Source organism: Gambusia affinis, linkage group LG12 (genome assembly GCF_019740435.1).
Source record: "Gambusia affinis linkage group LG12, SWU_Gaff_1.0, whole genome shotgun sequence".
NCBI lineage: Eukaryota > Metazoa > Chordata > Actinopteri > Cyprinodontiformes > Poeciliidae > Gambusia > Gambusia affinis.
The window spans coordinates 8426038-8438306 of record NC_057879.1 but is presented as its reverse complement, the minus strand read 5'-3'; the positions used below and the strand labels follow the sequence as shown (position 1 = coordinate 8438306).

General features: G+C 38.8%; 1 protein-coding gene across 1 annotated transcript; it reads left to right on the top strand.

Annotated features, from left to right (window-relative positions):
- Positions 1–3: 3 nt before the first annotated feature.
- On the top strand, positions 4–5980 carry LOC122841358 (solute carrier family 22 member 13-like). The gene is made up of 7 exons (XM_044134625.1): positions 4–440; positions 509–612; positions 945–1099; positions 3464–3632; positions 5278–5398; positions 5759–5851; positions 5945–5980. The coding sequence occupies exons 1-7, from the start codon at positions 66–68 to the stop codon at positions 5978–5980; spliced, it is 1053 nt and encodes a 350-aa protein (XP_043990560.1). The 5' UTR covers positions 4–65.
- Positions 5981–12269: the final 6289 nt, after the last annotated feature.

Genomic DNA, 12269 nt, shown 5'->3' with positions numbered 1-12269 from the left:
TAATGGGCTCTGTCTAAAGGTCATTCCCTTGCAGCATCACAGAAGTGTAAGTCTGCACCCTGACCATGGCTGATTTTGGGGAAATCCTGCGTAACATAGGAGAGTTTGGATTGTTTCAGAAGACCGTCCTCTTTGCTCTTTGCTTCCCAAACCTCCTCTTGCCTTTCCACTTTGCGAGCGTAATTTTCACCCAGTCCGATCCGGAGCGGCACTGCAACACGGACTGGATTCTCAGAGCAGCTCCTAACGTGACCACAGAGGAGCAGCTGAACCTCACCGTGCCCAGGGAGGAGGATGGGAGCTTCAGCCGGTGTCGGATGTTCGTCCCTGTGGACTGGGACATCCATGATATCAGGGAATATGGCCTCAATGAGACGACAGGTTGCAGGGATGGATGGGTTTATGGCAGCATGCTGTATGAATCCACCATAGTTACTGATGTAAGTGCTAAACTACTTTCACTCAATAAGTTTCAATATATCTCTAATTGTTTTGTTTGTTTGTCCAGTTTGATCTAGTTTGTGACCAGGCTCATTTGTTGGGCATTGCGCAGACGGTGTTGATGGCTGGCATCCTCGCTGGTTGTCTCTTATTTGGACCTTTCGCTGAGTCGTAAGTCAACAAACACATGGGGAAATTTTGTGAATGAAATGTTGAGATCGTACACGTAAACATGCAAACAAGGACTAGAGAATCGACAAAGTCAGAAGATGTTAAACCTTCGAGGCTTTGGCGACTGCTAACAGGTTCCACATGTTGGGTTCAACCCGAATGGCGGAAGGAAAACTCTTTTCGCTGTTCGTCAAGTTCACGATATCAAAAAAGTAACGTCAAACAGAAACAATGTGAACATGAGCACTTTTTTGAAGAGAAATTTCTTTGGTGATGTATTTACACAATTCCATCTACATTTCCATGTGTTAACTAATGCATGTGTGTTTCAGGTTTGGCCGTAAACGAGCCGCTCAGATCCCTGTAGTTCTGATGCTCCTTTTCTTTGTAACAACTGGGTTATGTCCGAACTACCCTTTATATTTGGCCTCCCAGTTCGTGGCGGGGATTGGATATGGAGGCTATCGAATAAATGGCGTCATCCTAAGTATGTTTATTTTATATTTTTTTGTCGTGAACTGACTGACAAAAACAATAAGGGATTGACCTGTCCATGATGTAATGTCATAGACATACATACTAAAGATGAGAAATTTGGAAATAATTCAAGCTACAATGATTTGTCATTTCCAAACTGGACACTAGATGGCTCTATCGTGGTGTCCCAAGAGGAGCTAATAGATCACAGACAGTTTCTGGAGCATCCAACAGTTGGTCATAACAAACAAACAAGCAAATTTTATTTGAATAGGACATTTCAGCAACAAGACATTTCAAAGTGCTTTACATCATAAAAACACAGAGTCATGCAACATAGAATCAACAATCAAAACAGACATTAAGTCAAGTGCTATCGTTAAATTCGTAATTGATTACATTTCAAAAGCAACTCTAAACAGCTGGGATTTTAGTCTAGATTTGAAGGCACTCAGTGTTTCAGCTGTTTTACAGTTTTCTGGAAGCTTGTTCTGGATTCGTGGTGCATAGATGCTGAATGCTGCTTTTCCTCGTTTGGTTCTGGTTCTGGGGATGCAGAGCAGACCAGAACCAGAAGACCTGAGAGGTCTGGAAGGTTCATACAACAACAGCAGACCTTTAATGTATTGTGGTGCTAAACTATTCAGTGATTTGTAAACTAAACAGTATTTTAATGTCTATTCTCTGAGCTACAGGGAGCCAGTGTAGGGACAATGAGGGAAGTTCGCCTTTAGAGAATGCCTGGTAGTTACATAAGACGGTAGTTTGGAAGGGTTCTTTTTTGGAAGTTGAATGAAGTGGTCACCTTTGTCCCTCATGTGAATTCGAGAGCATTAAGTGTGCTAATAAACCTAATAGAACTATGCATCCTGAGTGTCTGCTGACCTTCAGTCCCTTTGAGTCTCTTCAACCAATTTTCCACTTGTACCTACTCAGGGAGGTTCCTCACAGCTCTGCTTGATCTTAAGGGTTTTCCTATAGTAAAAGTTACATGGTACCAGTGGCCTTTTTAGAACTTTCTTCACCGGGAGTCCAAGTGAAGGAAACTCATGATCACTGAAAGGGTAAGGGATAGATGGAGTTACTGGTTGCCTCAACTCCCTGTTTGTGGATGATGGTGACAATGGTGGTAGGAGTTTGTCCCACAGTTGGTGGGCTGCTGGATCGAGCCCCACCCCGTCTGCCTCCGTTGTGTCCTCAGTGATAGGGTTTTATGTTCATTACAAATATAAATACTTAGGACTGTAAGATATTATGTCTGCTTTTAAGTGACGTTAGCAGCAGAGAGCGTGCCAATTTGGGGAGCAAATGGCCTGCAGATAAGAGTTGACACCTACCAGGAAAGTACATCAAAGACTAAGGGTCAAAGTTTTATGACCTAGAGGGACACGAGAACTGAAGTTTGCGAACCACAGGGGGTCAGGAGATGACCCAGAGAATCTCGGGAACTGGAAATACAGGACGACACCATTGTTTAAGAAGATACTTGTGACTGACTGTGTTGACAGCTGTGTTTTCTGTTTGCCACACCTTCCATGCAAATGATTTGTTTTCCCCCTTTGAGGGTTGCAGCGTCCAATGTGATAGAGATCCTGAATGCAATAAAAAGAGAGGAGCAGGCATATGCGTTTTCAGAGCAGTAGGAGATTGTAACTGAAAACACATCTCTGTCTGTTCTCCTCGCGAGTACAAGAATCTAACTCTCTTTTCTTCCTGTGTTGTTTAATTTGTCTTTAATAGGTGTTTAAACCTGACACTCAGGCAAAACACTTCACCCACCCTGCCAGCTGGTGGTACTGTAACTACTGTATTCATTCACCCATTGAACCCATTGAAAACATCCAGCGTGTGAATAACTGAATGTAGTGTGAAGCACTTTGCAGGTTCTTTGGACTTGATAAATGTCATACAAACACAGGCAATTTACAATTTACAAGAGCCAATCCCGCACAATAATCCAATCAGCAATTTATAAAAACTCACAACAGCAGCTGACTTTGACAAGAAGCTGCACATTGCTTCCAGCATTGCTTCCATGTCCTCCATTGTTGTGTTTGTGTTGCGTACCGATCACGTCACACTACCTTTTGGACTCTTTGGCCGCCCTATTATATGACAACCCCACCTCCTAGAGCTGTTATTCGGATGCAACAAAAAACCACCTGAACTGAGCAGAGCCGTGCTGCTTGGTGCTGGTAGAAAAGCCATGGCACTGATGCCTCGTAAAGGCCACGGGAAAACATCTATTGTTATCAACTTGTAATTTATTGTAACCACTGCTAGACTATGCCAAGAGTATCTTGCCTGTGACATTATTCTTTCTTCCAGGAGTTCTTTTCCACAATCAAAGTGTTCATATGTTTTGTGCCTTTAGGCACTGAATGGATCGGCGTGTCCAAACGGTCCTGGGGAGCCTGCATCACTCAGCTATGCGGTGCCGTTGGACAGGCCATCCTCGGAGGCATGATCTACTTCATCAGAGACTGGAGACTGGCTCAACTGGTCACAGCTGCTCCGTTTGCTGTGATCACTTTTTACATATGGTCTGTGTGAAAAAGTTTTGTATTTTAGCGTTTCAACAAGGTTTTCTGGCTCAATGCGTAATTCCACATTTTCCGCTTAAGGTCAGACCAGCAATTTGCATTTTTTCAAATTATTACAACTCTTGAAAGAGAAGAAAATGTGCTGCATGCTCTCTGATTTATTTTCAAACCAACAGAAAAGAAATGATTTACAAGATTATCCTTGTGTATGCAGAGTACAGTGGATTCCTGCTGTTCGTGTTTGTTGGGGAGAACCGCCACTTCACACATAGATCTGCACATAGTAGAAACCAAAACAAAAAATAATTAATAGTTCAGACATCAATTATACCTTAATATGCATCAATACACACAGTGGAAACTGTCTTAGTGCTACAGCAGAAGCTAGCATCTACATTATCTCTCCTTTTGGTGGTTCAGCCAATCACCGGCAAGAAAATAAACGGTGCTCCTGGATTGGCTGCTTCGCAAACACCAGCCAATAGCATGTCAAGTTGTTTCTAAGAATTTTAGTTTGAGGTGCATTTTCTTTAGAATATCCTCTATTCAAAACTCTGAATAATTTGGAGTTACGTCGCAGAGCAAAATCCGCGAATACTGGAAATTCAAACTTGATCTTACGGAGCCCCCTAGGGGACATGGGGAATCTTTTTTCTTTTGCGTTACCTCGCAAAACTGTACTGATCAGTTGTGCGGCATAATTGAATACTGTAAGACTTTCTTACGGTGGCCGCCGTACTTTCTGATTTAATATAAGGTTATGTAAGGTTTTTCCATGAATGTTAATATCTCGTTGTGAAATATCTGAAGTTTTATATCTTTCTTTAGGATACAAATGCACCACAAACCTATGATATAAACAGAAACCTTCCGTAAGTAGGAAAGAAATATAAATACTGTACATCCAAACTATATTTCTGAGTTATTATCGCGGCGTAATAAGTCATCTGACAGTTTTGATTGTGTTGCTGTTGTGTTGGTTGCCTGAATGGTTTAAAGAGCTGCTTTTATGTTCAGTTCCATCTCAACCTGAACAGACATAAACATGCAGTAAATAAATCGATTTTCAATCAGTTTTTTGCACCAAAGACTTAATAATAATAAACACGTTTTCACTTAGGCTCTGTAAGAGCCATATGAATGAAATAAGTTATTGATATGATAGGAGCACGCGACTTTGACACTTAGGTGGTGGGTGTGCCGATGTGGGAGTGACGTCATCAAGTATGAATGGGAAGGTTACCTGCCTGCTGGTTTGTGTGTATAAGGAAACGGTGAGCGGGTTGGTCAGTCCTTCCAAAGTTTGGAGCATAATAATCAAAATGGAATAAATCGATAAATGTGACAGAACAAAGAAGTGGTTTGGAGCTAATTGATACACGGACAGATGAGATTCCCCGAGTTAACCCAACACGGCCCTTTACCATAATTAGTTTGTCGTGCTTTTAATAATAAAACGTTGCCATATCTGAAACACATTTTGTGTAGTTCTAAACGTAAAACCTTTCAAAGTTCTGTCAGAGCTCACCAACTTTGGAGATCAAAGTGCGCGTACCAGTGTTTAAGCCTCCTGGTTCTATATCTTCATACAATATTGACATATGAAGAATAAAGGAGACTAATGAAAGTATCTAATTTTTCACAGGTTTATTCCAGAGTCAGCCAGATGGTTGTTGGACAGGGGACGGACAGACGAGGCTAAAGAGCTGATCATCAAAGTGGCGGCCATTAACAAACGCAAAGTTTCAAACTCTCTCCTGGAAAAGGTGCGACTGTTTGCCTTTCTGTCTCAAAACAGACAACAATAAATGTAATTTAATAAAAGTCAGACGGGTTTCATGCAATAATCGTAAAGAAAAACAAAGAAAAAGAACGTTGTAGGACAATTTAGTACCTTGTGACGAATATTTTTGTGACTTTAGAAAGTAAAGTCCGAACAAGTTTGAGTATGATGTGATCAGATCAAAATAAGTTTGTTAAAATCTGATTAAATGTGGGATATTGTTACTTTTGCAATGAAAGTCTTGTTTTTACTAACTCAGCAAAATAGAACAGATGAAAAGTTGTCATACGAGGTGATTAGTTATAACCACGCAACTGTTACCATGATGTCGTGTCCTTTACAGATTACTGTCAAAGAAAATGTGCAAAAGGGAGGCATAATATGTCTTATTAAATCTCCTGTTGAGGAAGTATTTCCTTACCATTATTTTGGCATGGTAAGTTGTACTGTGTAACATTTCCTGTGGAGTTGTGATCTAAAGAAAAAATTAAGTATGACAACTTAATGTTTGAATTTTTGTTTTCTGCAGGTTCTCCTGAATGTTACCTACTTCTGCCTTCGCTGAATGTGGGAAACTTTGGCTTGACATCTTCCTGACTCAGGCCTTGTTTGGCTTCTCTGAAAATGCTCACATTGTTTGCATTTGGCTCCTGGAGGCTGGAAGAAAAGCGCCACTGATCAATGATTGAGGATTTCTGTGCTCTTGATCTCAGCATTTCAAAGTAAATTCTACTTAACTGTTTATTAACCCAGTAGTTTTATTTATATAACTGACTTTACATGATTCTCTTCCTGTCAGCCTACTATGATAAAAGGGACACTAGAGCCCACAAAAAAGACCCCCTGGTTGGAAAAAAAAAAAAAGTCTACTCATACAACTGTACAGGGGCGGAGCTTCAAGGGTGGTTTGGGGGTGGCCGGCCCCCTGCCCTGGTCTAGAGGGGGCCCTGATGGGAGGCAGAATATAACTTCAAAGATCCAAACTTATTTCATGTCTGATAAGAGCTGGAGAAAGCAGGGAGTATGTAGGATTATTTAGAGTGATGCCCCAGTAGATTATATAGTAGTCTGCCCCCCTCGTTGTTGATTCATGGTTGCTACAAACTTTACAAGACCGACTGATTTTAGTGACAGAGTGGTGTAAAATATTGAATAAAATGTTGTGCTACATCACTGGCTTTATTTTCACTCTTACATTTAACTTTATGACACACATAATTACAAGCGGATCATCCATATTGTCTCCAAGTGTATTGGTGGTGTTTGTCACCAGACCACCAACATCATCAGTCAGTTGGCAACAGATGGCAAACCAAACAAACGCTTTTTAAAAAAGGATGTGAATATTTATGCTTTATATTCATGATATTATAATCTCTCTACCGTACTACTAAGTTTCTATTTTTTTTTTGTCTTTTCCAGGTAATGCCATTGCTGTCACTGCGTTAGCCATTGGCGGACGTTTTCTGACCAACTGGGCCGGATCTATATGCAACTTGTATGTTCAGGAGCTGTTCTGAGCCTTTTTTGTAAACTGAAACTCCGTTAACGATTTCCTTGAAAGTGACAATCTGGTCTTGTCTTGATCGAGTCATTTAAATGAAATGTGACGCCCAGTTGTTCCGTGTTACGCCTCAGACTCTCACTCAGGATGAATTATAGAAAGTATTCACCCCTCTGCATGTTTAACCGTCTTTATTGCTTTCACAAATCAGACAGGATCAACAAAATGTGGCTCTTTTAACAAACAAATTTACAAAAAATTGAAAAAAAAACACATTTAAAGTCAAAACTGATCTTTATAAAACGATGATAGTTGAATAAAAATATGAAACGTAAAATAAAAACCACTGATTGACCAGTGAATGGACCTTCCAGACACGTTTCTTCAGCTATCACAAATTGACTGGACCTTTGCTGAATTAGGTCAGTTACTTTAAAAGCGGTGAATGTTGATGGTAGCACTAATTTTTATGTTTCATATTTGTACGTAATGGGCTGCACAGTGGCGCAGTTGGTAGAGCTGTTGCCTTGCAGCAAGAAGGTCCTGTCTGATTGCCCGGGTCTTCTGCATAGTTTCATGCCTCCTCTGCATGGTTTCTCTGGTTCTGCTTTACAGTCCAAAAACATGACTGTCAGGTTAATTGGTCTCTAAATTCTCCCTAGGTGATGTGTGTGTGAATGGTCATCCTGTCTGTTTTCTGTGTTGCTGCAAAACTGGTGACCTGTCCAGGGTGAATCTGCCTGAACAGCTGATAACCAGCAACCTCCTGAATTAGATTAATGTATAGACAATGGATGGATGGATGGATTTGTACGTAATTATCATTTTGTAAAAAATATATTTTTTTATTAGCTTTTTTTCTGTTAATTTCTAGTGAAAAAGTAATATTTTGTTGTTTATTGATTTGCAAAAAGCAACAAAAAGGGTAAAACATCCTAAATGGCGAATACTTTTCGTGGGCTCTAAAGCGTCAGTACTAACTTTGTCTGCTGTAGTTTTGTTTCTTTTTAAAGCAGAAAAACATTTGTTGAATAAACCTTTGAGGAACAACTTGTCTTTTTTTAGACAAACTGCCTCAGGTTTGGGCTCCATCGCCAGCCAAATGTGGATTGCTTTGCTGCTCAACATGCTGGCCGTGTACCACTGGTCCATCCCTATCGTGGTCTACAGCAGCCTCCCCATCCTCAGCGGAGCCCTCTGCTTCCAGCTTCCCGAGACCAGAAGAACAGAACTCCCCGACTCGACCCACCAAGCTGAAGGCAACTGGTAAGAAAGCTGGATTTGGACGACAGCGTCTGTATTTAGGAGGTCATCATCCCGCAGGACCAACCCATGTAGTCAAAAAAACTACACAAATGTTTGCCTTTTTAGGTTAATCTTTTTTTATGAGAATCTTTGCTTGTTGTATGCCTGATTGACTCACTGCTGAGTTTGGGTCCATTGATCCTAAAATGTCAAAATCCGCTCAGAAATCTGGTTTTTATGGGACGTTACACCATACAGACCCCTGATGGTGAACTCAGAAAGACTTTCTGTCTTTGACCGTGGCATGACTTGTTGAACAGCAGAGGCTAATCAGATTTACACAGTAAATTTGCATTTCTTAAAAGATCCTGAAGGGGGATTGGGACAAAACGCCAAGAGGCAGACCTCCATAATTTAGGCTGTTTTCACACCTTATAATCCAGTAGACTTGGTTTGACTGGAGAACAAAATTGCAACATTTGTTATATTTTGTTTCATTTTCAGCTGGTGCAGTTCACTTTCACACTGCACTGTCAAATGATCCAAACCTCTTGCCTCTGGTGGCGCTGCACCAAAACTTACTGAAGTAAACAACACAAAAGCCTCTGAATTGAGCGCACTGTTATTCCCAAAAGCAAACAAAATGGAGTAGGCCAGATTTCAGTGGTTGTAGGATTTCTTTGTTTTTTGTAAAAGACCACAACCAATTTCTCCACTTACGCTAGACAGGCAGTTTCAGTTGCATTTACCTCTTTGTTGACGATATTTTTTTCTTTTCTAACCACAGGACGAAGAACAAGTCGAATCACCAACCAGACTCAAATGAAGATTTACAAATCAAATCAACCAAGTTGTGTTTAGTTTAGTTTTTTTAGTGCACTTAGTGGTTTCATTGGAACTCAAGTGTGTAGCTATGGCTAATCAGTAGATTTTTATTTTATCTCCTGTAATTGTCAAACATCCAGACAGTTTGATTGTGAGATTGTTTATTGATAATAATGCTCGATAGTTAAGAGAACCTTGTTTCTTGCTCCTAACTTTCTACTCCTTTCCAAGTGGTATTTAGGTTACAACCTAATCTACTTTCGCAAATATGGAATAATCAATCTGGGTTTTTTTTTTTTTTTGCTTGTTTGTTTTTTAACTTGTGCGCTTATGTTTTTTGTGGGGGAGAAATATAAGTTAGAACTCTAAAAAATTCAAAACACAAGTTCAAATGAACGCCACAGTCTTTCAGCTAGTTCATCAGCTATCTCACACACGTGAAGAACTTCGCTAGCATTAGCTCCAATTAGCTTTCAGAACAAGCCCTTTTAATAATAACAATCACAAACAACATAACTGACTCATTGGGTTTTGATTTAAGAACCTTTTCGAATATTCAAGAGTATTAATATATTTACATAAAACCATATTTATACTGACCTGTGGTAGGAGAAAGACGAGACACACGTTGAGCTTCCATCACATTCAAGCGGAAGATTTTTTTCTTCTTGTGTGTTCAATCTTCTCTATGCCGCCAACACGTCAGCGCCCCTAGCGGCCACGAGCGGAATTATACGGACTAAATTAAATAACACTATATAACTTATTACAAAAATTAAAGATACAAAATGAAAAATAATGTTGGGGTGCCTATTTTCTTACATCTTAATTTTTATTTACTAATAACTTGTTTTTCACCCCTCTATATCAACATGAACAGAAAACCCTTTTGACAGAAGCCTTCATGTCTCATTATGCTGTTTGATGAAAATGTTGAAAACCTTTATGTCTTACAGCTTGTGCTGCTTAATCATTGAATAGAGTTTGTTTTTTGTGACCTCTCACATTAACTGCACAGTTTTCAATAATAATATATTGACTGTTTTTAAAAGCTATATATTTTCAGGATGAATTGAGTTTGTGGTCTCTAAAAATCATCAACGTTAAACATATTAACACATTGGTGTATGTATATTTTTGAGGCATCTGCCTTCTAACAGAGTACAAGAAAAGTCTGTTGAATAGTTTGCAGCTTTTTTTTTCTACCGTCATACTAAAAAAAAAAAAAAAATCAAATTTTTCTAAAAGTAAAGTTGTTGTATTTTATTAGGATCCCATGAACACATACTCACTGATCAGTGTTTTAGATTTAGAATCTGAGACAATTCAGAATCACCATTTGACCCAACGATCTCTTAAAGACGATCAACTGTGTTGCCAGGCAACAGCCCAGATTTACTGTCCTTCCTGTTCCTCTCCATCATGTGTTGTTTCTCATCTGCATTCACAATTTTCGCTATGTTGACTTAGTTTGTTTACCTACAAGCAGTGATGTCAGTAACGCGTTAATTTTGAACTACTGACGATTTTTTTCAGTACAGTAATATAGCATTGCTATTTCAAATTGAGTAGTCAGACTACAGTTACTTATCAAAATCACTGTGTACTAACTTCTTTTGTTATTTAATGTATTTCACTGCCTTATCAGTCGGCGTCTCTATCGCTAAATTTAAACAATGGAAATATTGTTGGTGGAAAACTGAACCATTTGAGTTTCTTAAGTCATTATTATAAACGCTTTGGGCTTCATTTTTTTTCCTAGATTTAATGAGTGGCTTGCCTTTTTGGCTCGTTTTGAACAGAAGTTGCTCATTTTTTGGAAATAAGCAGAGACTCATAAATCCAAGAATTTGTCCATTAAGGTAGTTTTAGTCCGCTCTCCTGTTCATCATTTCTCAGATGATTCGGCTGTGTCTTTGTTACTGTTAATGTACCTCTGAATGATCAGCCACGTTCAGAAACTGCAAACATCGAGACCAATATGAACAACGAAATAAACGTGAAAACAGCCATGAATAAAAGCTGAAAGTAATTATAATGCCAACTTAACACCATTATAATTAATATTAAGATAAGTGTCACAAATCTGCAGTGAACTGAAAGCTGCAGGAGGAGCTCGCGCTGTGACACCAAACGCATCAAACGAGAACCAGGCTATTACTAATTCTTAGAGTTTTCAGACAACAGTAAACAAACTACTCAGGTTTTTTTATTTTTGTACTGTTTTTTCTACAATCTCCTCTTCAGTTCAATTATCAGTGGAGACACATTGATGTTACCATTATAAAATAGCTTACAATTAAGAATTGGCAAAGATCAATGTTATTTTCACAGGAGGTGGAGCATTAGCAGTAGCTGCTGAAAGTAACTAAAAGTTACTTTTAGTGTAACTTTTTTCAAATCAAGTAGTCAGTATAACTGTTACTTTTCAAGGAGTAATCAGCTATTAAAGTTTTTTTGTATAACACTACAAGTCAGTATCTATATTTTTAGGAGCAGAAATAAAAACCTTTATTTCCTTTTTATGAAAAATAGCTTTCAGATACTGGAGTAATAATTTTACCTCTGATGTGACATATTATTACTTGATAAAGATAAAGTACACCCACCTGCTGCCTATTTTAAAGAAAGCACTATAATCTGACATATATATATTGTAAAAATATATAGCTATAGCTTATATATAATCAGTGTCTTATTTTCAGATTCAGAGTTGCTTTTTGAAAGCACACACACACTTACACACACTTGCACTTGTTTTGCTGACAGCTTGTTTTACACCATGTGGGTCTGACATTTAACATAAACCAAACCATTTTTGTTTCCCTGGTTACATGTGAACTTGTTTGTGTCATCAATGTTGACATGAGTTGTGTCAACCTTTTAACACGTCCTGTTTACACGACACACTGAAGCTCATGTGGCCGGTTTAACCTTTAAAGCCACTGGACTTCTTTTACAAGGTAATTTATTGGCCCTCGATTTATTCCCTTACCTGCACAAATTAAAGTAGCCAGTTATGCACAGCAAAAGCTTTGTGTAACTGCAGATTTGCAGAGGTGAACTTGTTTCACTTTAATAACTTTAATTAAACCATTGTAAATACTTTTTCTGAACAAGTATTTGCCCCCTTACAGATCCGTTCTGCGTTTGCTTTTTGTGAAATTTCAATATTTCAGATTATCAAACATGTTGTTTTATAAAACAAAATTCACATGAATAAATTGAAAAATATGTTTCAAATAATGAAGCAGCAAAACTGGTTGTGCTAACTTTGGTA